General features: G+C 43.9%; 1 protein-coding gene across 3 annotated transcripts in view; it reads right to left on the bottom strand.

The window, feature by feature from the left end:
• Nucleotides 1-24,139, bottom strand: part of PIAS4 (protein inhibitor of activated STAT 4) — a 95,134-nt gene that overhangs the window by 62,783 nt on the left and 8,212 nt on the right. Inside the window, exon 1 of one of the 3 annotated variants that reach the window (XM_044268450.1) lies at nt 6,532-6,607. The exons of 1 other annotated variant lie outside the window; for it this stretch is intronic. In XM_044268450.1, the coding sequence (XP_044124385.1) occupies nt 6,532-6,558 (27 nt within the window). In that variant the 5' untranslated portion in view covers nt 6,559-6,607. Of the gene's footprint in view, nt 1-6,507; nt 6,608-24,139 lie in introns of those variants that run through there. One more of the 3 variants, XM_044268477.1, reaches the window with a different exon arrangement.

The raw sequence follows: 24,139 nt of genomic DNA, 5'->3' as shown, positions 1-24,139 counted from the left end.
ACACAATATTATTTTGATTCTATTAGTTACCATGCATTTATGCACTAGCATGGGCCAATATTACTACATACTAAAATATGGTCTCTACTGGTTTTAACACTCAACAGTGTTTCTATGTCATCAGCAATAATTTGGGATATTTTCCATGCTTGCTCCGTTTCTCTCACTATGCGATTTTAGTATTTATGTGATGTAGACTACAATAAAATGTATATGTTTATTATCAGTTTGATGCCTCTTTAGCCCATTTTCACACTCTTGTTTTGGCTTTCCATTTGAGAGATCCGTCACGGGCTCTCAAAAGTGGTCCAAACCGGATCAATTTGGCCCTAATGCATTCTGAATGGAAAAGGATCCACTCAGAATGCATCAGTTTGCCTCTGTTCAGTCACCATTACGCTATGGAGGAGGACACAAACGCTGCCTGCAGCGTTTCGTTGTCCACTTAGCGAAACTGAGCCAACCAGGCACAATAGAAAACGGATCAGTCTCCCATTGACTTTCAATGGTGTTCATGACAGATCCGTCTTGGCTATGTTACAGATAATACAAACGGATGCATGTGGTTGTATTAGTGTAACGGATCCGTCCAAAATGCGAGTGTTAAAGTAGCCTTACATTATTGGGCTATTGGAATTATCTATACAGGTTTGAAGGTTCTTTTGCTAGGCTCCGTATTTTTTGTATTATAATGTGAGGTTCTGATTGGCAATAGTATAGGAATGAGGGACCAGAAAAGAGGCTATGGGAGTCATTAGAAAATACTTAATCTTTGCGTATGAGGTGATCTCCGTTTGGACACACAGACACAGCTCAGTTCTTATCTCAGCTGTGACTTGTACATAGTATAGTGTTTCACAGTGCTGATAACTGACGTAAAAGATGCACAGCTAATGTAGGGGTTGTGCTCTGTATGCTGACAAAGCCCATCTTGCTGTGCGAGTAGGGCGAATTCTTTATTTAGGAATTTTAGTTGTCTCCTAAACAAAATGAGGACGTTATAAAAGGCATTTATTTACATGTTTTTCCCCCCTAGAGAACTCCTTTAGGGCAGGGAATCTCAACCTGCAGCCCTCCAGCTGTTGTAAAACTACAACTCCCATCATGCCCAGCTGTAGTCTGTCCGGGCATACTGGGAGTACTAGTTTTGCAACATCTGGAGGGCCGCAGGTTGGGCATCCCCGCTTTAGGGTATATGCACACGGCAGTAGTTTAAGCAGATTTTCATATGGTTTTCACTGCATTTCTGCACCAAAATCCACATGTGTTACTTGCAGATTTTACTGCGGAATCTGATCCACTGGGAGACATCTGCACAGAAAAACTTCCACAAACAATTGACATGCGGCAGTCAATTCCCTCACGGAAAATTTCAGCACCATGGCCATAACATATTGGAAAGGTCATCAACTAAGCCAGTACAGTATTTGCACTCTTGCACACGACTGTATGCCCTCCATGACATACAGTCCATGAGAGGCGTTGATCATGCGCACAGCATCATAGGTTACAATGATGCTGAGCACGGCGGACTGCACGTGGTATTCAAATCATGAGTACGGGACAAGAGCACCGCGGGCGGCCCAACGTGCACGGCATCATTGTAACCTATGATTCTGTGCGCACGATCAATGCTGCTCCGGGACATATGGCTCGCTCACAGACCGTATGTCTCGGAGGGCATACGGTTGTGTGCAAGAGGCCTCACATTGTACATTTTCTGCAAGAAAATCAGTGTGTACTACACACTGTGTACATATACAGTGAGGAACAGAAGTAAACACACTGCAATTTTGCAAGTTCTCCCACTTAGAAATCATGGAAGGGTCTGAAATTCAAGTTGTAGGTGCATTCCCAAACAGATAAAAAAAATAATAATATATATATAGCAGAAAAAGAGATTTGGCGGCACCAGTCTGTTGGCTCAGGTGCTATGTCCAAAGGAATGAGCTTTTCACCTTCTTATATATGTAGAGAATCGGACAGCACTCCAAGACTTGAAAAAATTTGAAACGTTTCAGCTCACAATCGAGCCTTTCTCAAGCTTGAGAAAGGCTCGATTGTGAGCTGAAACGTTGCAAATTATTTTTCACATGGGTGAATAAAGATTTCTACTTTTTTCAAGTCTTGGAGTGCTGTCCGATTCTCTCTATATATATATATATATATATATATATATATATATATATATATTTTATTATTTTTTTCATTCAGGAAATCACATTGTATGATTTTTTTAAGAATGTATAGACATTTCCGTTTGCGAGATCCGTCACGGGCTCTCAAAAGTGGCCCAAACCGGATCAATTTGGCCCTAATGCATTCTAAATGGAAAAGGATCCACTCAGAATGCATCAGTTTGCCTCTGTTCAGTCACCATTACGCTATGGAGGAGGACACTATGAATGTATAGACAAATAAGTCTTGCACTGCTGAACATAAGCATTTGAACACCTGAGAAACAACAAGAATTATTCCTCTCAAAGACCTGTTACTGTGCCTTTAAAAAGTCCACCTCTACTCCACTCAATCTAACTTAGTAGCACCTGTCTGAGCTCTTTAAAGACCCCTGTCCACCCCACAGTCAGACGCCAACTACCATGGCAAGACCAAAGAGCTGTCAAAAGACACCAGAGACAATTGTGGACCCCCACAAGGCTGGAAAGGGCTACAGAGCAATTGCAAAGCAGCTTGGTGAAAATAGGTCAACTGTTGGAGCAATTGTTAGAAAATGGAAGAGGCTAAAGACGACTGTCAGTCTCCCTCGGACTGGGGCTCCATGCAAGATCTCACCTCGTGGGGTATAACGGATGATAAGAAAGGTGAGGAATAAGCCCACAACTACAAGGGAGGAGCTGGTCAATGACATGGAGAGCTGGGACCACGGTTTCAATGGTCACTGTCGGTAGAACACTACACAGTCATGGTTTCAAATCATGCATTGCACGGAAGGTTCCCCTGCTCAAGTCATCACATGTCCAGGCCCATCTGGATGATCCAGAGGAGGCATGGGAGAAAGTCATGTGGTCAGATAAGACCAAAGTAGAACTTTTTGGTCTAAACTTCACTCGTCATGTTTGGAGGAAAAAGGATCAGTTGCATCCCAAGAACACCATCCCTACTGTGAAGCATGGGGGTGGTAATATACTTTAAGGGAGCTTTTCTGCGAAGGGGACAGGACAACTGCACTGTATTAAGGAGAGGATGACGGGGCCAATTATTGTGAGATTTTGAGCAACAACCTCCTTCCCTCAGTCAGAGCATTGAAGATGGGTCGTGGCTGGGTCTTCCAACATGACAACAACCCGAAGCACATAGCCAACCAAGGAGTGGCTCCGTAAGAAGCATAGCAAGGTTCGGGAGTGGCCTAGCCAGTCTCCAGATCTAAATCCAATAGAACATCTTTGGAGGGAGCTGAAACTCAGTGTTGCTCAGCGACAGCCCCGAAACCTGACAGATCTAGAGGAGATCTGTGTGGAGGAGTGGACCAAAATCCCTGTTGCAGTGTGCAGACCTGGTCTAGAAATACAGGAAGCATTTGACCTCTGTAATTGCAAACAAAGGCTTCTTTACCAAATATTAAACACTGATTTTCTCAGCAGTGCAAGACAAATACATTCTTTAAAAATCATGTGATTGCCTGAACTTTTCTTTTAATTCTGTCTCTCAGAGTGGGAATGCACCTACAATGTGAATTTCAGACCCCTCCATGATTTCTAAGTGGGAGAACTTGCAAAATCGCAGGGTGTTCAAATACTTCTGTTCTTCACAGTATATTTGTGTGCTTTCGATATCTGTATGACCGTTCTGCCAATAAAACATGTCCTACTCTTGGCTACAAAAGCAGACCATGGACCCATTTGAAGTCAATGGGTCTGCAAACAGATGCCATGCGGACATCTGTATTTTGTGAATACGCGTTTTGCAGAATGCAAAATACATACGGCCATGTGAATGTACCCCAACCCTTTTTTTGTTTTTTTACTCCTTGCATTCCTAAGGCCATAATGTAAAAGTTATCATTCACATTAAAGTTGTACCATGTGGTGGAAAAAGGAATAAAAAAGGGCAATTCTGCCGCTATGGGTTTAGTCTCAACAGCGTTCCCTATGCAGTAAAACCGACAGGGTGATCTGTAGTTTCTATTGATACCATTATGGAGTGTGTAACTTCTTGACCATTTGTATTATTATTATTTTTTGGGGGGGGGGGGGGGGGTTGTTATGTGAAGCAACGGAAAAAAAAACAGAAAAAAAAAAAAAAACACACTTGAACCAGGAATCTTGATTCACTCCCTGCTCCCACTGTCTCTACAACCGGCGTATTCCTGTCAGAGTTCGGAGCGGGAAGAAAAGTAAGAGCGCATCGGGGATTTGCTATGCTGGAACAGAGAAGGGTCTTCCCAGAACTCTGCCCACAAAACTAGAAGAAAACTATTGTCCAAAATGTCTTTCAGTTACAAATTTTTTTTTTGCTACATCAGAGACATATTGAACGTCTCTAGAACAAAGGGAGAGAAGTGTGTTCTCTCCTCAGTGCAAGAGACTGGCTCCATAGACGTCTATATGTCGGTCTCCATTCTGTCCTCGGCAACAAGGGGAAAGTGAAACATGTGATCAAAACTTTCATATCAGACATCTCAAAGGTTTTTGAAAATCTAGTGATGCTTTAATGCTCAAGCATTCTAATGGGCCTAGCCCAACCCTTGGAAAATCAACCCCATAGCATTATCCCTTCTACACAATACAGTCAGGTAGTCTATTAGACTGAGATAGAGAAGTGTGGTTGGTCACTCCACAAAACACTTTTCCATACACATACAAATCCAGCATTTAATGCTTGGCAATTTAAATAGACTGTCACCCGGATCAACTCTATACAACCAGGCATATAGTCCGGTAGGGTTGCTGACTGATTAACCCTTTTGTTTTTCATTTTTGAGTTTTCATATTGCGCCCCCTGCCGTCCCAGAGCCATAACCTTTTTGTTTAACCCTGGGTTCACACCTGAGCGTTCTGAAAGGAGCGCTCTGTATGCGCGATTGTACCGGCGTTTACAATCGCGCATACAGAGACAAGCGAACGCCCATTGTCGCGCGTTCCCGAAAGTCTATGTACGGGAACGCGCGACAAAACACCCCAAAGAAGCTCAAGAACTTTTTGGAGCGTAGGGCGTTTTACAGCGCGTTCAAACGCGCTGTAAAACGCTCAAGTGTGAACCAGGGCCATAGGGAAGCATTGGTTTTCATGTGCTGAGCGTTTTACAGCGCATTTGAACGCGCTGTAAAACGCTCAGGTGTGAACCCAGCGTTACCGTTTACATAGCCGTATGGGCGCTTGTTTTTTGCGGGACACGTTGTCCTTTCCAACACCACCATTAACTATTGCATATGATGTAGTGGGAAGCAGGAAAAAATAAAATTCCAGATGGGGAGGGGGAAAAATTAAATAAAAAAAATTTGCAATTCCGCCAAGATCAGTTATTTTTTCCTTGCCATATTCTGACCCCACCAGATACTGATGATCTTTCAAGGATGTGTCATCGGTAGTAAAGTCCCCTTTAATGTCTTAACCCCATCTACTCTGTCATTCAAGTGAACAGGAGAGGAAGCTGTGATTACACTGCACCATCACTACAGATTAGACGGCGTGCTGATAAAGACTGGAGGATGCTGCGCCCACACGAGGCAGACCCACTGACCCATCCTGAGGATGGGTCATCATTATGCATAGCACAGGCGACCCATTTAAACCCCTACAAAACATCAATCCTCAGCGTGTAAGATGGCATTAACTCTGCACCAGTTCTGTTCCATTCCTTCGCTGGTTCTGCCGTATGACAGAAACGAACAGTGTGCAGCCTCACGGAGCCCAACAGCTGTAAGGACAGCAGTCTCTCTGTATTCATGTAGGCCTCTAGTCCAGTTCCCAGCCCTGTAATAAGTTACTCGGCACACAAGATAACGGAACACTGGCAGTAGTGTGAGCAATGCTAGAGAATGTTCACAATCGTGCCTGTGGAATAGCACTTTAATTACAAAAGGATTACTTAACGTTTTTTTTTTTTTTTTTAAGACAAATTAGACAAAAAAAAAAAAAAAAAAAGTTCAGCGCTACTTATTTTCTGTCATTTCATGCTACGACTGACATATTATACTGCCTTCAACATAGTCCAAGTGGATGATCTTTTAGCCATACAGTTTACCAGCCCTGCTCCCCAAGAAAGGCAAGCAGCCGGATATCCTCGAGCCACCCGAAATGGGCTCATCAGCAGGTACAGATGAGCAGACTGCGAGCGAAAATTACAGAATGCGCTTTGTTATCACCTGACAGGAAATGTGAGTGACGCGGGTACTTACCCCACTGCCAGAGAAGCAGTAAGAATGGGCGCATAGCGGGGAGCGGTGTACAGAGAGCTGCGGGATAACAAATTCTTATAAACGGATTCTTAAACAATTAAGATGACGCCGCATTATAAAACAATCTCAAGAACGCATGGTAACGATACCTCCCCCATCTTTCCCGGTCTCACCTTCGCTTCCACTAGCTCCGCCGCCATCTTGGACTCCAGCGACCTCCGCGCCGGCCGACGACGCCCCACGTGACACAATTCCGTTGTGTCAGACCTATCCCCATCCGCTCCACGCCGGGCCTGGCCTAGAGCTCTACGCGCCTGCGCACGACGCTTCATGCTTGCCTTTCCGCCAATCACACGAGGGCGGGGTAGCACAGTCTTCCTACTGCCGTATTGTATGGCAAAAATGCTGCGTTGTGACGCAGGGCTTTGTAGGGAAAAACGGCGGGTTCTGACGGGTTGGTGGAGGATGGCTAATAACGGTTTTCGAGTTTAAAATCTGCTGGTCGCTCAATTAGGCCGCCTTTTTTTTTTTTTCTTTTTAATTTAAGTGCATGCCACTGCTGGATAACGTAGCGTGGGAGAAATGTTTTCTCTCTGCAGTACGCCCGTTAGAAAACAATGTTTTAACGCTGCTCCTACGTTGGGCACACGGAGAATGGGGGTGCTGCCATGGAGTCCATGTGGCCTGTGGAGAGCTGCTTGTGTTCGCAGGGTGGTAGAGTCCCTGAGGCAAGCATCATGCCTGGCTCTATGAAAAGCAATGTATGTGAAGGTTGTAAAAGAAATCCCTGGCCATTTGTGGATTTATCAGGGCATAATTGCAATAACACATTTTCCTGCTTTCAATCTTTCAAGGCCTCCTTTTATACTTTCAATACAAATTCCATTGTTTGGAAAGGTGCTGATGCAGTCAGGTAGCGCTGAGCGAAATGGAATTATGAAAGATTTCCGCCACTTTTCTGTACTGTCTACCTTTACATCCAGTTGATGAACTGCCGACCATTTGTCAGCAGATCACTGCCGTTTTATATGGGGCAATGATCAGGAACAAGTGTTCTTATGAACAATGGTTTGGATGCTCTTTCACCTTTCTAAAAAGATCTTATCTAGTGTTGAGCGAACTCATGTTTCAAGTTCGGCGTACAAGGTTCGGGTTATCTAAGGCCACTTTCACACTCGCATTTTGTGCGGATGTCATGGACAGATCCGTTCATATAATACAACCGTCAACATCTGTTCAGAACGGATCCGTTTGTATTATCTTTATCATAGCTAAGGCAGATCTGTCTTGAACACCACTGAAAGTCAATGGAGGACAGATCCGTTTTTCTATTGTGTCAGTGAAAACTGATCCGTCCCCATTGACTTACATTGTGTGCCAGGACAGATCCCTTTGGTTCAGTTTCATCAGACGGACACCAAAATGCTGCAGTCAGCGTTTTGGTGTCCATCTCCAAAGCGGAATGGAGACTGAACTGATGCCTTCTAAATGGATCGTTTTCCATTCAGAATGCATTAGAATGCAAACTGATCCGTTTTGGACCGCTTGTGAGTGCCCTGAATTGATCTCGCAAACGGAAAGCCAAAACGCCAGTGTGAAAGTAGACTAAGAATTCAGTTGTGATTATGGACCAATGGCTACGAAGAAGAGGTTATGTCGAGAGAGCAACTTGGGTGCCGGACTCTAGGAGGCTGAGCTGAGCAGTCATAGCTAAGGCCTGTTTCATACTTACGTTGTGGCTTTCTGGTTCTGAGATTCAGCACAGGATATAAAAAACTTGTCAATGTCAATGAGGAAAAACTGATGAAAATGTATTTCGTTCCGTTTTGTAGCATTTATTGACCGGACACAAAACCGCTGCAAGCTGCAGTTTTGTGTCTGGTCTGCGAAACAGAACAAACCGGATCCCTTACTTTTGTTAGCTAAAATACTGGATCTGGCGCCTATTGACTTACATAGATATTTTTTTTTCAGTTTAGATTTAATACATCCGGACCTGGCTGAAACTGATGCATTAAGCCTCATTCACATGTCAGTGTTTTGGTCAGCGATTTCCATCACTGATTGGGAGCCAAAGCCAATATTGGAGCCTCCACAGACATAATGTATAAGGGTAAGATCTGCACCTGTTCTGTGTTTAGAGCCGCACCAGGTTTTCGCTCAAAATCACTGATGGAAAACACTGATCAAATGCTGACGTGTGAATAAGGCATTAAATGCGCCAGATCTATTTAATTCCTGTTTTGTAATTCTCTGCAGCATCTCAAAACCTGACTTAACAATGTAAAGGGTTAAAGGGGTTGTCTCATTACAGACAATGGGGGTATATCCCTAGGATATACCCCCATTGGATTATAGATGCAGGTTTTTTTTTTACATAGAAGGCAATTTTTATTAGTAAAAACAAACAAATATGAAATATACATTTCCAACCAAATTTTCAAAAACAGTCATTTAACAGAAATCATACACCTCAAATTTTTTTTTTTTCCTTTTTTAATTTTTTTTATTCGTCTCAACAAGCCATATCCGGGAGAGGAAGAAAAAAAAATATAAGATATATATATATATGAAGAAAAATGGCGGCACTGGCTTAAAGAAAGAGGTACGGATGCACGTCCCAAGGGGAATGGACTTATTACCCCAATTAATGGATCCAGAAAAAAGAGCGGCACTCCGGTAGGTAAAAGCAAGTGAACCCTTTATTCACCCAGGTGGTGCAACGTTTCGGCTCCAAACATGAGCCTTCTTCAAGCAAAGAATGATTTGCTTGAAGAAGGCTCATGTTTGGAGCCGAAACGTTGCACCACCTGGGTGAATAAAGGGTTCACTTGCTTTTACCTACCGGAGTGCCGCTCTTTTTTCTGGTTCCATCTATATATATATATATATATATATATATATATATATATATACAGTACAGACCAAAAGTTTGGACACACCTTCTCATTCAAAGAGTTTTCTTTATTTTCATGACTATGAAAATTTTTGATTCACACTGAAGGCATCAAAACTATGAATTAACACGTGGAATTATATACATAACAAAAAAGTGTGAAACAACTGAAAATGTCATATTCTAGGTTCTTCAAAGTAGCCACCCTTTGCTTTGATTACTGCTTTGCACACTCTTGGCATTCTCTTGATGAGCTTCAAGAGGTAGTCGCCTGAAATGGTTTTCACTTCACTTCACAGGTGTGCCGTGTCAGGTTCAATAAGTGGGATTTCTTGCCTTATAAATGGGGTTGGGACCACCAGTTGCCTTGTGGAGAAGTCAGGTGGATACACAGCTGATAGTCCTAACGAATAGACTGTTAGAATTTGTATTATGGCAAGAAAAAAGCAGCTAAGTAAAGAAAAATGAGTGGCCATCATTACTTTAAGAAATGAAGGTTAGTCAGTCTGAAAAATTGGGAAAACTTTGAAAGTGTCCCCAAGTGCAGTCACAAAAACCATCAAGCACTGCAAAGAAACTTGTTTACATGCGGACCACCCCAGAAAAGGAAAACCAAGAGTCATCTCTGCTGCAGAGGATAAGTTCATCCGAGTCACCAGCCTCAGAAATCGCAGGTTAACAGCAGCTCAGATTAGAGACCAGGTCAATGCCACACAGAGTTCTAGCAGAAGACACATCTCTAGAACAACTGTTAAGAGGAGACTGTGTGAATCAGGCCTTCATGGTAGAATATCTGCTAGGAAACCACTGCTAAGGACAGGCAACAAGCAGAAGAGACTTGTTTGGGCTAAAGAACACAAGGAATGGAAATTAGACCAGTGGAAATCTGTGCTTTGGTCTGATGAGTCCAAATTTGAGAGCTTTGGTTCCAACCACTGTGTCTTTGTGCGACGCAGAAAAGGTGAACGGATGGACTCTACATGCCTGGTTCCCACCGTGAAGCATGGAGGAGGAGGTGTGATGGTGTGGGGGTGCTTTGCTGGTGACACTGTTGGGGATTTATTCAAAATTGAAGGCATACTGAACCAGCATGGCTACCACAGAATCTTGCAGCGGCATGCTATTCCATCCGGTTTGCGTTTAGTTGGACCATCATTTATTTTTCAACAAGACAATGACCCCAAACACACCTCCAGGCTGTGTAAGGGCTATTTGACCATGAAGGAGAGTGATGGGGTGCTGTGCCAGATGACCTGGCCTCCACAGTCACCGGACCTGAACCCAATCGAGATGGTTTGGGGTGAGCTGGACCGCAGAGTGAAGGCAAAAGGGCCAACAAGGGCTAAGCATCTCTGGGAACTTCTTCATGACTGTTGGAAGACCATTTCAGGTGACTACCTCTTGAAGCTCATCAAGAGAATGCCAAGAGTGTGCAAAGCAATAATCAAAGCAAAAGGTGGCTACTTTGAAGAACCTAGAATATGACATATTTTTAGTTGTTTCACACTTTTTTGTTATGTATATAATTCCACATGTTAATTCATAGTTTTGATGCCTTCAGTGTGAATGTACAATTTTCATAGTCATGAAAATAAAGAAAACTCTTTGAATGAGAAGGTGTGTCCAAACTTTTGGTCTGTACTGTATGTCCATCAATCAACGGTATCAACCGCAACATTAGAAGCTGCTTCCTCATATTGTGTGGGTCCCCCGAAGCTAACCCAAAGAGGCATAGACTTCTGTGGTATCTGGTAATATATAACCAGCAGTTCCCTGTAATAATTCATTTTTGTTATTTTTTTTTCAAAATGGTCAAATAAAATAAAGTTGTGATTTTTATGTTCAATTGTTTTAACCTTGCATATAAGCATCCAGTGCTTTCAGATATCCATATGGGAAGGTAAGCTATTTCCCTCTATTATTGCACTTTAGACACTGCACTATTCTCATATTTGCTATACTCTGAGTGATACCATACATACAAAATTTCTACCATCATATTTTAATAGATAAATAAATCCTCTAGAGTCCTTTTTTGTACGGTGCTCAGTGGTAATTTGAAACCATATGTAGTAAAAGAGACCACGGCACTCGTTTTTTGTATATATGAAGATTATTTTATATTTTTAATTTTCATTCCATGATATTATTTCATTATTCATAATTCTTCATAATTTCATTATTTGTAAGCATCCAGGAATGCATAGACTTGGCCAACGTTTAACGTTTCGGTCCTTGTATGGGACCTTGATCACGGCCTGGAGTAAGATACAATATAATGTGTCAGAAAACTTTATACATGATTAGAGTAAATTGAAGTATAATTCATAGTATATATAACATGTCATGTTGTCTACTGGCGATTTGCTAGTGTCGCAGAGGGTAACAGGTAAGCGTACTATCATTTCAAATATAGTTAATACAGATATTCTCAATTATGGAGTTGCATAAACATAGTAAGGTACAATTAGGTGCAACAACGTACAACATTGAGTGGCAAAAATGAGAGAGAACATAGGAAGAGGCAGAGGGAGCATGGCTGGAATCCACAATAGGTGAAGATAGTGATATCTCTCACAAAAAAGTTCATAATTGTAAAGGGCCACGGTAGGCAAAGTCCACAACATAATAAAGTAGTGATATTTCTCACAAAAGTTCATAATTATCAAGGGCAACAATAGGCAAAGTCATGCAGGGTAGCGGTGCTTCTATAGGATGGTGAGACCTGTAAGGTTTCAGAGGTTAAAACGATTGTCATAAGGCTTAATAACATGCTGAAGTGAGACTGGGCAAAATAGGCATATAGGTATACATCAAATAGAAGAGAGGCCTCTGGTATAATAATAGGTAAGGGTCAGGGTCACGTCCCTTGGGGACATCTTAGTAGAAGCTGCTGTGGAGAGAGTGAATGAGCATGTCGCTCAGTATTACCTTTGTCCGGGCTGCATAATGCCTGCGTGGGATGCGCTGGTGTGAGCGGCGCTCGTATCTGATTTAAAGAGTGCCGCCGGTGTGGGCGGGCGTCATGCGCACGCCTCCGGCCCCGTCGCACGCATGACACCACCGCGCGCAGGCGGATGACGTCGCTGTGGCGCCGGCGCGCATGCGCACTCGGCCCGCTGAGCCCTGAGCTGGCAAGGAAGTGCTGGCATGGGTGATGCGATAGTAAAGGCATAGAGGACTTAAGAATAGGGGCCCATTATGAATAGCTACATGCAGAGTAAGCTGATAATTGAGATGCATAGAGTGACCCAACCAGGGTATATATGTTTTATGGTCACTAGACTATAGACATATTAATTAGATTAGTTCAGTCATTTTTAAATTGGGTATAATACAAACATGTTGCCAAAGATTACGTCTTATGTTGTATATCTATATAGGAACTATATCTAAGTACTATAATATGACTATATTGTAGCTTAAATACTATATGACTATATTATATCATATACTACCTGATTGGGATGGACTTAAAGAGTCATTTTGTCTGTGGGAGGTAAAAGAAAATGGTATTAGTAAATATCTCATTATAATGAAAGATCATGAGCATTAAGTACAAAAAGAAAAAGAGAAAACGAAAGAGGTGAATGTGGAGATTATCAGATATATGTCCAACTTTAGTTACGTATCCTCACGTTTGATGGTATAGGTCTGGATGAGTTATCACGATGTACAAAAATCAAATTCCCGATTCATACCATTTGGAAAAAGGGTGTTGAGTTTGAATATCCAAAACGATTCGCGTTCTTTCAGACGCGCGATCCGGTTACCGCCTCTTCTTCCCGCCGGTATTTGCTCCAATATTTGCAATCTAAGTTGACTGATTTGGTGTTTAGCAAGGGAGAAGTGATGTGGGATGGGTTGTTCAGTTCTATTACACCGAATATCGGATTTGTGTTTTGAAATTCGATCGCGTATGTTTTGCGTGGTTTCCCCCACGTAGGCTAGGCCACAAGGGCATTTGATTAAATACACTACAAATGAGGAGCTGCATGTAAAGAAATTTTTTGAATAGTAAATTTTACCCGTACTGGGATGTGTTATGCGATTCCCTTTAATTACATTAGTGCACTGTGCACAATGTAGGCATGGGTATGTTCCTGTTTTTTTCGGGGCTAGGGTGGTTTGTTGTGATGTGGCTTTGAGTGGGCCGATGTCGGCATGTACAAGTTTGTCTCTCAAGTTATTCGGTCTTTTATAACACATCCGGAAGGGATGTTTGAATTCAACGACTTCAGGGTAAGACTGTTGAAGGAGAGGCCAATGTTTTTTAACAATGGACTGAATCTTCGGGACGAACGGATGATAAGTTACCACTAGAGGGACTCGTGGTGGGGATATAGTCTTAGGTGGTGCAGGTGCAGTGGATGTGGCAAGTGCAAGTTCTTTGGTGAGTAGGGAAGTGGGGTAGCCTCTATTTTGGAATTTGTTGGACATCTCAGTAAGTCGCTGTTCTTTCAAGGCGGGATTTCCTACTATCCTGGTTACTCTTTTGAACTGTGAGCGTGGTAGGGATTTTGTTGTATTTTTTGGATGGCAGCTGGAAAAATGTAATAGGGTATTCCGGTCAGTAGGTTTGGTGTATAGATCTGTCGTGAGGGTACCTGTCTCTGTTTTTAAGACTATTGTGTCCAGGAAACTGATGGATAACACATCTGTATGGGAGGTGAAAGTTAGGTCGGGATCTTGGCTATTGATATATTCAGTGAATTCAGTAAATGAGTTTACATCGCCGTGCCAAATGCAAAAAATGTCGTTGATGTATCGATGCCAAATTTTGGCATGGGTCAGGAAGAGGGGGTTGGTATAGACTAGGTCTTCTTCAAATTTGGCCATGAATGCATTGGCATATGGCGGCGCCACATTGGCCCCCATGGCTGTACCCCGCTGCTGTACATAATAGTCATCCCCAAACATAAAGTAGTTATTCACCAGTACGAATCTAAGTAGGTCTGTGCAGAACTTTTGTGTGTCTGTAGAGTAATCAGAAGTGGTTAAGAGTGTTTTGACTGCCTGAATGCCTTTGTCATGTGAGATGGAGGTATAGAGACTGTTGACATCAAGTGTTATCAGAAGGTCCTCAGTAGTAATATTGGTGAAGTTTTGAATGATAGATAGAAAATGTGATGTGTCAAGGAGGAAGGAACGTGTCATTTTTTTACTAGTGGGGTCAGTATTTTTTCTAAAAAGATGGATAGGGGCATACTCACCGTCTGGCATTGTAAATGTCACTATTTATACAATAACGGCGTCACTGGAAGTACGGGGAAGTAAAGACAACCAAAGGGAACCGTAACTAAACAACAACAGACTGGGCCCCAAACCTAGAGAATAAACAGGTCACCTCCTAGCATTCCCTGATACTCTCCCTAAGCTGCTAACAACATGTGCAAATCTCAATGGTAGAAATGCACATGCACAGGAACCTGAGTGCTGAAACACTGTACCAAACCCTCAGCTTAGGGAACAGGGAAAGAGGCAACCGTCTCTTTACAAACTGAAGGAGCTAGTGTCTCCCTGAGGCCTAGTCAGGACAGACACACCAAGAAAAGTAAAAAGGACTTAGCTTGAGATGTAACTGGAACAGGAGAACCACTACACTAGCAGAAGAACTATCAGCTGCAGGGAAACAAGTGAGAGGCGGAACATATAAAGAGCCACCTGACTGATAATGAGCAGCATCTGCGAAGGAATGGAAACCTGTCTGCAACAATGAAAAAAGGGGAGAGATCTGTCAGATAGACTCCTGAGTCTTCAGTCTATTTGAACTTCTAAGATCTCTCCCAGGGTAGTTATACAAATACAAATAAATAACGGTACAATTTGCTTTGAAGTTTGAAGACCTGAAAGACATAAGAGAACATGCGTATAATGCAACAATTATAATGTAAGGCTTCAAGTTGTATCAATTAAAGTTCAAGACACTTCCTTCTTGAAGTCATGGGTAGGATCCAGCAGCATATTCAAAAAAAGTTCATTCTTCAAAGGGCAAGAGCAGAATAATAATCTTTACAGTCCCTTGTCTTGCAACTTTCACCTCCACCTTGCGTACCTTACCGTCATCACTAGGAACGCTCTTTACAATAAGTCCCATAGGCCACTCGATTCTTTTGGCTTGCTGGTCCTTGAGCAGAACGAGATCTCCAACTTGTATGTTAGGGTTCAGGTGTTGCCATTTCCTGTGTCCTTGCAGAGTAGAAAGATACTCCATCTTCTAATGATTCCAGAAGCAGTTGGCGAGGTGTTGTACTCGCTTCCACTGGTCATAGCACAGATTTCCTGCTTTAAAGTTTCCAGGTGAAACAGGAACCGACCCAAGCTTATGGGTAAGCAGGGTAGCTGGGGTAAGAATAGTTGGGGTCTCTGGATCTGTAGACACTGGAACAAGTGGTCTTGGATTGATTATGGCAGAATTAATTTCAGATAGAACATAATGCCATTGTTCAGGTTTAGATGATTTCCTGATTCTTTCTACACGTTTGCTGACATACACATATAAACATTTAGTCTGGTTGTATATGAAGCCCAGAACAACTTTGCTGTCTGTGTAGGATTTGGTGTCATCAATCTGAATGTCTAGCTCACACAGTATGAAATCTGCAATTTCTATAGTTAGCACAGTACCACAAAGTTCACGCCTAGGAATTGTGTGCTCAGGCTTAGGTGCTAACTTAGTTTTCCCAAACAGAAACCCTATGTGGGTTTGATTAGAGGAGTCTCTCACCTTGAGGTAGGCAACAGCCACTATGGCCTCAGTAGATGCGTCTGAGAAGATGTGAAGCTCTTTTCTCTGACTCGTAGCAAGGGATGCTGAGGTGTAGCAGCGTGGAGGCGCGGCGCCCCTCGTGCTGACAAACAGCGGCTGCGTCCCTGCTTTTGCTGTGACCTTTCAGACTTGATAAAGGGGTATTGTACCAAAAAACGTGTCATCTTTGAATAAACTGAAATCTACTTTAACACTTGGTTGTGATATTGCGCCTGGTACCATCCATGAGCCTGCTTGATTTCTGTGGTCTAGCGTTTCTACAGTATCCTGTGTTCACCTGAGTGGCGTCCTTGGCTCCCGCCTAAGGTGTTTGGATAAGTCTGGCTGCGCCAACCAACAACCATCTTCACCCAGGCCTTTATTGTGGTTGCACCTAATCTGATGCAACCTAAATAGGTGAGCAAAACCACTTCTCCTGTACAGAGGCCACATTATCTAACTTATTTAACCTATGAGCTCCTTTCTCTTCTTTTTGCCACTATTTGCTTGTGTCCTTTGGAGCAGGGCTATGGCTTCTTCATCCATCGTCAACATAAAAGTCTCTCTCAACAAAGTGTCAACCACCTGCGATATACTCCTTTTCTCCATCAAGGGCAGTCCTTTGTAAACCGTATATAGCAACAGCAGTGCATATTGCAACAGCGTTGATAACCGGTGAGGGACTATTTCCAAAAACATGTACCTTCATGCAGTATTCAATAATCTCATAAGTTCCTATGGTCTTTGCATATAATGAAGCAATGAAACATTTGCTCAATGTCAGCAGTTACGGCAACTGGCTCTCTTCTAAACCTTAAAAGTACACCTATAAGGTTGTTGGTTAGATTCAGGCCAGTGAGAAGAACATCGTTTAGGGATACGCCTTGATGCTTGGCACTGGAGTCAAATACTATCCTGATTTGTTTTGGCTTGCGTGGATGATACACTCCAAAAAAAGGCAGGTACCAGAACTCATCGTGTCTTTGAAGTGGTGGCGCTGGTTCGGCGTGATCATTGTCAAAGATCCTTTTCGTAAAGTCGATGAAGTGGTCCTTCATTTCAGGCCTGTTCTTTAGTGTTCGTTGAAATGAGTTGAATCTGGATAGAGCCTGTTCACGAATGGCTGGGAGTTTGGCCTTTGCAAGAGTTTGGCCACGAAGAGGTGTTGGTGCAACCGTACCTTTTTTCAAATTTTTACCGGTCGGCACTAATAAATTGCTAAGGGGAAAAATGATGGATCCGGCATTCAGGCAAGTCTTCAGTTTTTTTTCGCCGGAGATAAAACTGTAGAATGCTACAGTTTTATCTTTTGCCTGATCAGTCAAAATGACTGAACTGAAGATATCCTGATGCATCCTGAACGTATTACTCTCTATTCAAAATGCATGGGGATATGCCTGATCAGTTCTTTTCCGGTATAGAGCCCCTGTGACGGAACTCTATGCCATAAAAGAAAAATGCTAGTGTGAAAGTACCCTAAGGCCTCATGCACACAACAGTTGTTTTTATCGGTCCGCAAAACGGGGTTTCGTTGTTCCATGATCCGTTTTTGTTTCCGTGTGTCTTCCTTTATTTTTGGAGGATCACCAGACATGAAGGAAAGTAAAAAAAAATCGAAGTCAAGTTTGCCATGCAAATGATTGGAAAAAAACAGACGCGGATGCGCGGACGCAGTTGACAATCTTGTGTGCCTCCATGTTTTTTCACGGACCCATTTACTTGAATGGGTCCGCAAACCGTTGTCTGTGAAAAAAATAGGAACAGGTCATATTTTTTTCACGGACTGGAAACACGGATCACGGACGTGGATGACAAACGGTGCATTAGCCGAGTTTTCCACGGACCCATTGAAAGTCAATGGGTCCGCAGAAAATCACGGAAAACGGAACAACGGACACAGGACACAACAACTGTCGTGTGCATGAGGCCTAATTCTGCTTCCTTTCTGGTAAAAGAGCTTCGCACTTTTTTTGATTCCGCATCAGCACGGATTTCTATTAGCTTGTCACTTAATGTTGAACTTCTGGAGCGAGAGGATCTAGAAGAAAGTGCAGTGTGCTTGGTCGAGGTGGATCTGTGAGATCTGGTCTCCTGCAATTGAGTAATGCGAAGTTCTGCCTTAGGCCCCTTGCAGACGAGCGTGTCGGATTCTGTCCAGATGCATTGCGGCATGGGTATATGTAAAATGACACCCCAAAACACATTCCCCAACTTCCCCTGAGTATGGCAATACCAGATGTGTGACACTTTTTTGCAGCCTAGATGCGCAAAGCGGCCCAAATTCCTTTTAGGAGGGCATTTTTAGACATTTGGATCCCAGACTTCTTCTCACGCTTTCGGGCCCCTAAAATGCCAGGGCAGTATAAATACCCCACATGTGACCCCATTTTGGAAAGAAGACACCCCAAGGTATTCAATGAGTGGCATGGCGAGTTCATAGAATTATTATTATTATTTTTTGGCACAAGTTAGCGGAAATTTTTTTTTTTTGTATTTTCTCACAAAGTCTCCCTTTTTGCTAACTTGGGACAAAAATGTAAATCTTTCATGGACTCAATATGCCCCTCACGGAATACCTTGGGGTGTCTTCTTTCCGAAATGGGGTCACATGTGGGGTATTTATACTGCCCTGGCATTTTAGGGGCCCTAAAGCGTGAGAAGAAGTCTGGAATATAAATGTTTAAAACATTTTACGCATTTGGATTCCGTGAGGGGTATGGTGAGTTCATGTGAGATTTTATTTTTTGACACAAGTTAGTGGAATATGAGACTTTGTAAGAAAAAAAAAACTATTTCCGCTAACATTGGCCAAAAAAATGTCTGAATGGAGCCTTACAGGGGGGTGATCACCCATATAGACTCCCTGATCACCCCCCTGTCATTGATTACTCCCCTGTCATTGATCACCCCCCTGTAAGGCTCCATTCAGACGTCCGTATGTGTTTTGCGGATCCGATCCGTGGATCCGTAAAAATCATACGGACGTCTGAATGGAGCCTTACAGGGGGGTGATCAATGACAGGGGGTGATCAGGGAGTGTATATGAGGTGATCACCCCCTATCAGGCTCCATTCAGACGTCCGTATGTGTTTTGCGGATCCGATCCATGTATCCGTAAAAATCATACGGATGTCTGAATGGAGCTTTACAGGGGGGTGATCAATGACAGGGGGTGATCACGGAGTGTATATGAGGTGATCACCCCCCTGTCATTGATCACCCCCCTGTAAGGCTCCATTCAGACGTCCGTATGTGTTTTGCGGATCCGATCCGTGGATCCGTAAAAATCATACGGATGTCTGAATGGAGCTTTACAGGGGGGTGATCAATGACAGGGGGTGATCACGGAGTGTATATGAGGTGATCACCCCCCTGTCATTGATCACCCCCCTGTAAGGCTCCATTCAGACGTCCGTATGTGTTTTGCGGATCCGATCTGTGGATCCGTAAAAATCATACGGATGTCTGAATGGAGCCTTACAGGGGGGTGATCAATGACAGGGGGGTGATCAGGGAGTCTATATGGGGTGATCAGTGGTTCATAAGGGGTTAATAAGTGACAGGGGGGGGGTGTAGTGTAGTGGTGTTTGGTGCTACTTTACTGAGCTACCTGTGTCCTCTGGTGATCTATCCAAGCAAAAGGGACCACCAGAGGACCAGGTAGCAGGTATATTAGACGCTGTTATCAAAACAGCGTCTAATATACCTGTTAGGGGTTAAAAAAATCGCATCTCCAGCCTGCCAGCGAACGATCACCACTGGCAGGCTGGAGATCCACTCGCTTACCTTCCGTTCCTGTGAACGCGCGCGCCTTCACAGGAAATGTTGGCTATCGCGGGAGGACGCGTATATGCGTCCACCCAGAAGAGCAGGGCCGCCGCCAGGACGCAATCCTGCGTACGGCGGTCCTGAGCAGGTTAATGAGAAATAGAATAGGTGTTCCTAATAATTCTTTAGGTGTCACAACCAGACATCTGAGAAGCTCTGACAGATGCCTTTCAGAATCTCCTCCTTGAGCTTTCTTTGTTTTGGTTTTCAGTTCCTCATCTCGTTAGCCTCTCTCAGCTGTCTTGTAGTTGGACTGATTGCATCCCTTTAAATTCCTCCCCATAATGCATTAGTGTGCGGTTTATACAACTTCCTGGAGTGTGTGTGCATGCTGATCCTATTTCCCAGTCTTCTACAAGATAAGTGTTGTACATTAATTTGTGATTTTATGTTTGCTGGATCCCAGGTGACCCTGACTCCCTCCGTGTCTAGTGTAGGGAGCCGGTGGTCGTGTCCCCTCACTATTATAGGGTGTTCAGGTGTTATACAGTCGAGGTACGAGGATATGCGATCATCTACCATTAGGATGTTCGCATAGGCTGAGCAGTCAGGGAGAGTGCCAGGTCTTATGCAGGGGTCTCCCTTTTTGTTCCTTAGTTTTGGATCCAGTGACTCATATGTTCATTTTGTATTGTCTTGTTACCTGTACACCTTCCGTGACATTATAAACCGCCAAAACCGTCTCAAGCATGGATCCGGTTTCACTTTTGACTGAACGCTTTCAGGGTCTTTCATTGGAGGTAGCTGATCTCCGTAAGACTCTTTCTCAGTTTATAGTGACCGGTTCAGCTTGCATTCATGGAGTTTGTTCTAACCCTAAGATCTCGCTCCCGGATACGTTCTCCGGGGGTAGTGAGAATTTTGTGCGTTTTAGAGAGGCTTGCAAACTCCATTTTTGCCTTCTTCCCCATTCCTCTGGTAATGAGGAACGGAGGGTGGGGATCATTATATCGCTGCTCAGGGGTAACGCTCAGTCGTGGGCCTTTTCGCTACCGGTGGGGGCACGGCCCCTCCGTTCAGTGGATGAATTATTTTCAGCCCTGGGTCAGATATATGATGATCCGGATCGTATTGCTTTGGCTGAGTCTAGTCTACGTCTCTTATGCCAGGGTAAACAATCCGCAGAGATATACTGCTCAGAATTTCGGAGATGGGCAGCTGATAATGGTTGGAATGATGCTGCACTCCGAAGTCAATTTTGCCATGGTCTTTCAGAGGGATTGAAAGATGCATTTGCCTTTCATGAGAGGCCTATCTCCTTGGACACTGCTATGTCTCAGGCCGTTCGTATTGACAGGCGTCATAGAGAGAGAGGAGAGATCACTCCTTCCTATCATACTCAATCCCAGGACAGTGCAGCGGTCTCATTCTGTGCGCAGGGGTCTCAGTCGCTGTCAGCCCCTTCTGAGCAGGAGCCCATGCAGCTGGGGTTGATTGCCTCTGACAATAGAAGATTTAGCCCGCATGGGAAGGTTTGTTTTTGTTGTGGAGGTATAAATCATTTGGCAAATGTTTGTCCCTCTAGGAGATTCAGGCAGTTTTTTGGGAGTAAAAAAGAAACAAAAAGGAAAAAATCTTTTAAAAATGTTCCATCTGTGACTATTGGCAGGGTTGAGGCGGAAATTGAAGGTTTTCCGTTTGCTTGTAGTTCCCGTTTTGTCCTGCCTGCCTGGGTGGCGCTAGAGAGCAAGAACATTTTTTGTGAGATTTTTGTAGATAGTGGAGCAGCTGTCAATCTCATTGATAATCAATTTGCGATAACTCATGGTTTCCAGGTGTGCACTTTGGGAAAGGATATTCCTGTCTTTGCTATCGATTCCGCTCCACTTTCTCAGAAATCATTAAAGGGCATAGTTCACAATATCCGTTTAATTGTGAGTGATGCTCATGTTGAGGATGTGTCATGTTTCGTCCTTAGCGGATTACCTACTCCTCTTGTGTTGGGGCTACCCTGGCTCACTAAACATAACCCTACCATTGATTGGCAAGCGAGGCAAATAAATGGTTGGAGTGACTTTTGCAGAGAGAATTGCCTCACGACATCTGTTTCTGAGGTTTCTACTAGAGACTGTACCACCTTTTCTCTCAGAATTTTCGGATGTCTTCTCTGAGAGTGGAGTTCAGGATTTGCCCCTGCACAGGGAGTACGATTGCCCTATTAATCTCATCCCAGGCGCCAAGCTGCCTAAATCTCGTTTAAACAATCTTTCCCAACCTGAAAGGGTCGCTATGCGTGCTTATATCTCTGAGAGTCTGAGAAAAGGACACATACGACCCTCAAAGTCACCTGTTGCTGCTGTTTTTTTCTTTGTTAAGAAAAAAGATGGTTCTTTAAGACCTTGTCTGGATTTCAGGGAGCTGAACAGTATCACTATTTGTGACCCTTATCCGCTTCCTCTGATCCCGGACCTGTTTAAACAGATTGTTGGGGCTAAAGTCTTTTCCAAATTAGATCTAAGAGGGGCATACAACCTGGTCAGGGTCAGAGAAGGAGACGAATGGAAGACGGCCTTCAATACCCCTGAGGGCCATTTTGAGAATTTGGTTATGCCTTTTGGTTTGATGAATGCCCCAGCCGTTTTTCAGCATTTCGTGAACAGCATTTTTTATCATTTAATGGGAAAATTTGTATTAGTGTATTTGGATGACATTTTGATTTTTTCTCCTGATTTCAAAACTCATAAGGAACACTTATGTCAGGTCTTGCTCATCCTGCGGGAGAATAAATTATACGCGAAACTGGAAAAATGTGTGTTTGCGGTCCCAGAAATTCAATTTCTGGGGTTTCTTCTCTCCGCTTCTGGTTTTCCCATGGACCCCGAGAAGGTCCGCGCTGTGCTTGAGTGGGAGCTTCCTGAGAATCAGAAGGCGCTGATGCGTTTTTTGGGCTTTGCCAATTATTACAGGAAGTTTATTTTGAATTATTCCTCTGTTGTTAAACCACTCACTGATATGACCAGAAAGGGGGTAGATTTTTCTTCCTGGTCGGTAGAGGCGCGTAAGGCCTTTTCTAATATCAAGGAGAGTTTTGCTTCCGCTCCCATCTTGGTACAACCTGATATTTCTCTACCCTTCATAGTTGAGGTTGATGCTTCTGAGGTGGGTGTGGGTGCGGTCTTGTCTCAGGGTTCCTCTCCTGCCAAATGGCGACCGTGTGCCTTTTTCTCGAAGAAACTCCTCCGCAGAGAGAAATTACGATGTGGGAGATAGGGAGTTGTTGGCCATCAAATTGGCTTTTGAGGAATGGCGCCATTGGCTAGAGGGAGCCAGACACCCTATTACCGTGTTTACTGACCATAAAAATCGCCAAGCGTCTGAACCCGAAACAGGCCAGATGGTCTTTGTTCTTTTCAAGGTTTAATTTTGTTTCCGCATCCCGCCCTGGGGTTAAGAATGTGAAGGCAGATGCCCTGTCACATTGTTTCCCGGGAGGTGGGAATTTTGAAGACCCGAGTCCCATTTTGGCTGAAGGTGTGGTGGTCTCTGCTCTTTTTCCTGAATTGGAGGCAGAGGTGCAGGTAGCCCAGTGAGAGGCTCCTGATCTTTGTCCTCCTGGGAGGTTGTTTGTGCCTCTCGCTTTAAGACACAAGATTTTTAAGGAACACCACGATACTGTCCTTGCTGGGCACTCGGGGGGAAATGCCACAGTGGATCTCATCGCTCGGAGATTCTGGTGGCCTGCGCTTTGTAAGTCGGTTGAGGGTTTTGTGGCTGCCTGCGAGACTTGCGCTCGTGCCAAAGTCCCTCATTCACGGCCATCAGGTCCTCTCCTTCCCTTACCCATTCCTTCCCGTCCTTGGACACATCTGTCCATGGACTTCTTAACGGACCTGCCTCGTTCCTCGGGGAAGACTGTGATTCTGGTGGTGGTGGACCGTTTTAGCAAAATGGTGCATTTCATCCATTTTCCTGGTTTGCCCAATGCTAAGACGCTGGCACAGGCATTTATTGATCACATTGTCAAATTGCATGGTATTCCTTCAGACATAGTCTCTGATAGGGGCACGCAGTTTGTTTCCAGATTCTGGAAGGCTTTCTGTTCTCGCTTGGGGGTTCGGTTGTCATTCTCTTCTGCGTTCCACCCGCAGTCGAATGGCCAGACAGAGCGCGCGAATCAGTGGCGTAACTATAGGGGTCGCAGCGGTCGCGGTTGCGACCGGGCCCCTAAGCCAGGGGGGCCCAGAGGGCCCCACTTGCAAGTCCTAATGATCGCGGTCTCCACAGCCCCGCACGCAAGTGATTTAACATTTTTTAATCTTACTTTAATAATGCCCAGTCAGTTCATGCCTGACCGGCGGCACAGCGCTGC

The sequence above is a fragment of the Bufo gargarizans genome, chromosome 1, assembly GCF_014858855.1.
Source record: "Bufo gargarizans isolate SCDJY-AF-19 chromosome 1, ASM1485885v1, whole genome shotgun sequence".
Lineage (NCBI taxonomy): Eukaryota > Metazoa > Chordata > Amphibia > Anura > Bufonidae > Bufo > Bufo gargarizans.
Note: the sequence above shows the minus strand (reverse complement) of the source record. Positions and strands in the feature narration are given on the sequence as shown.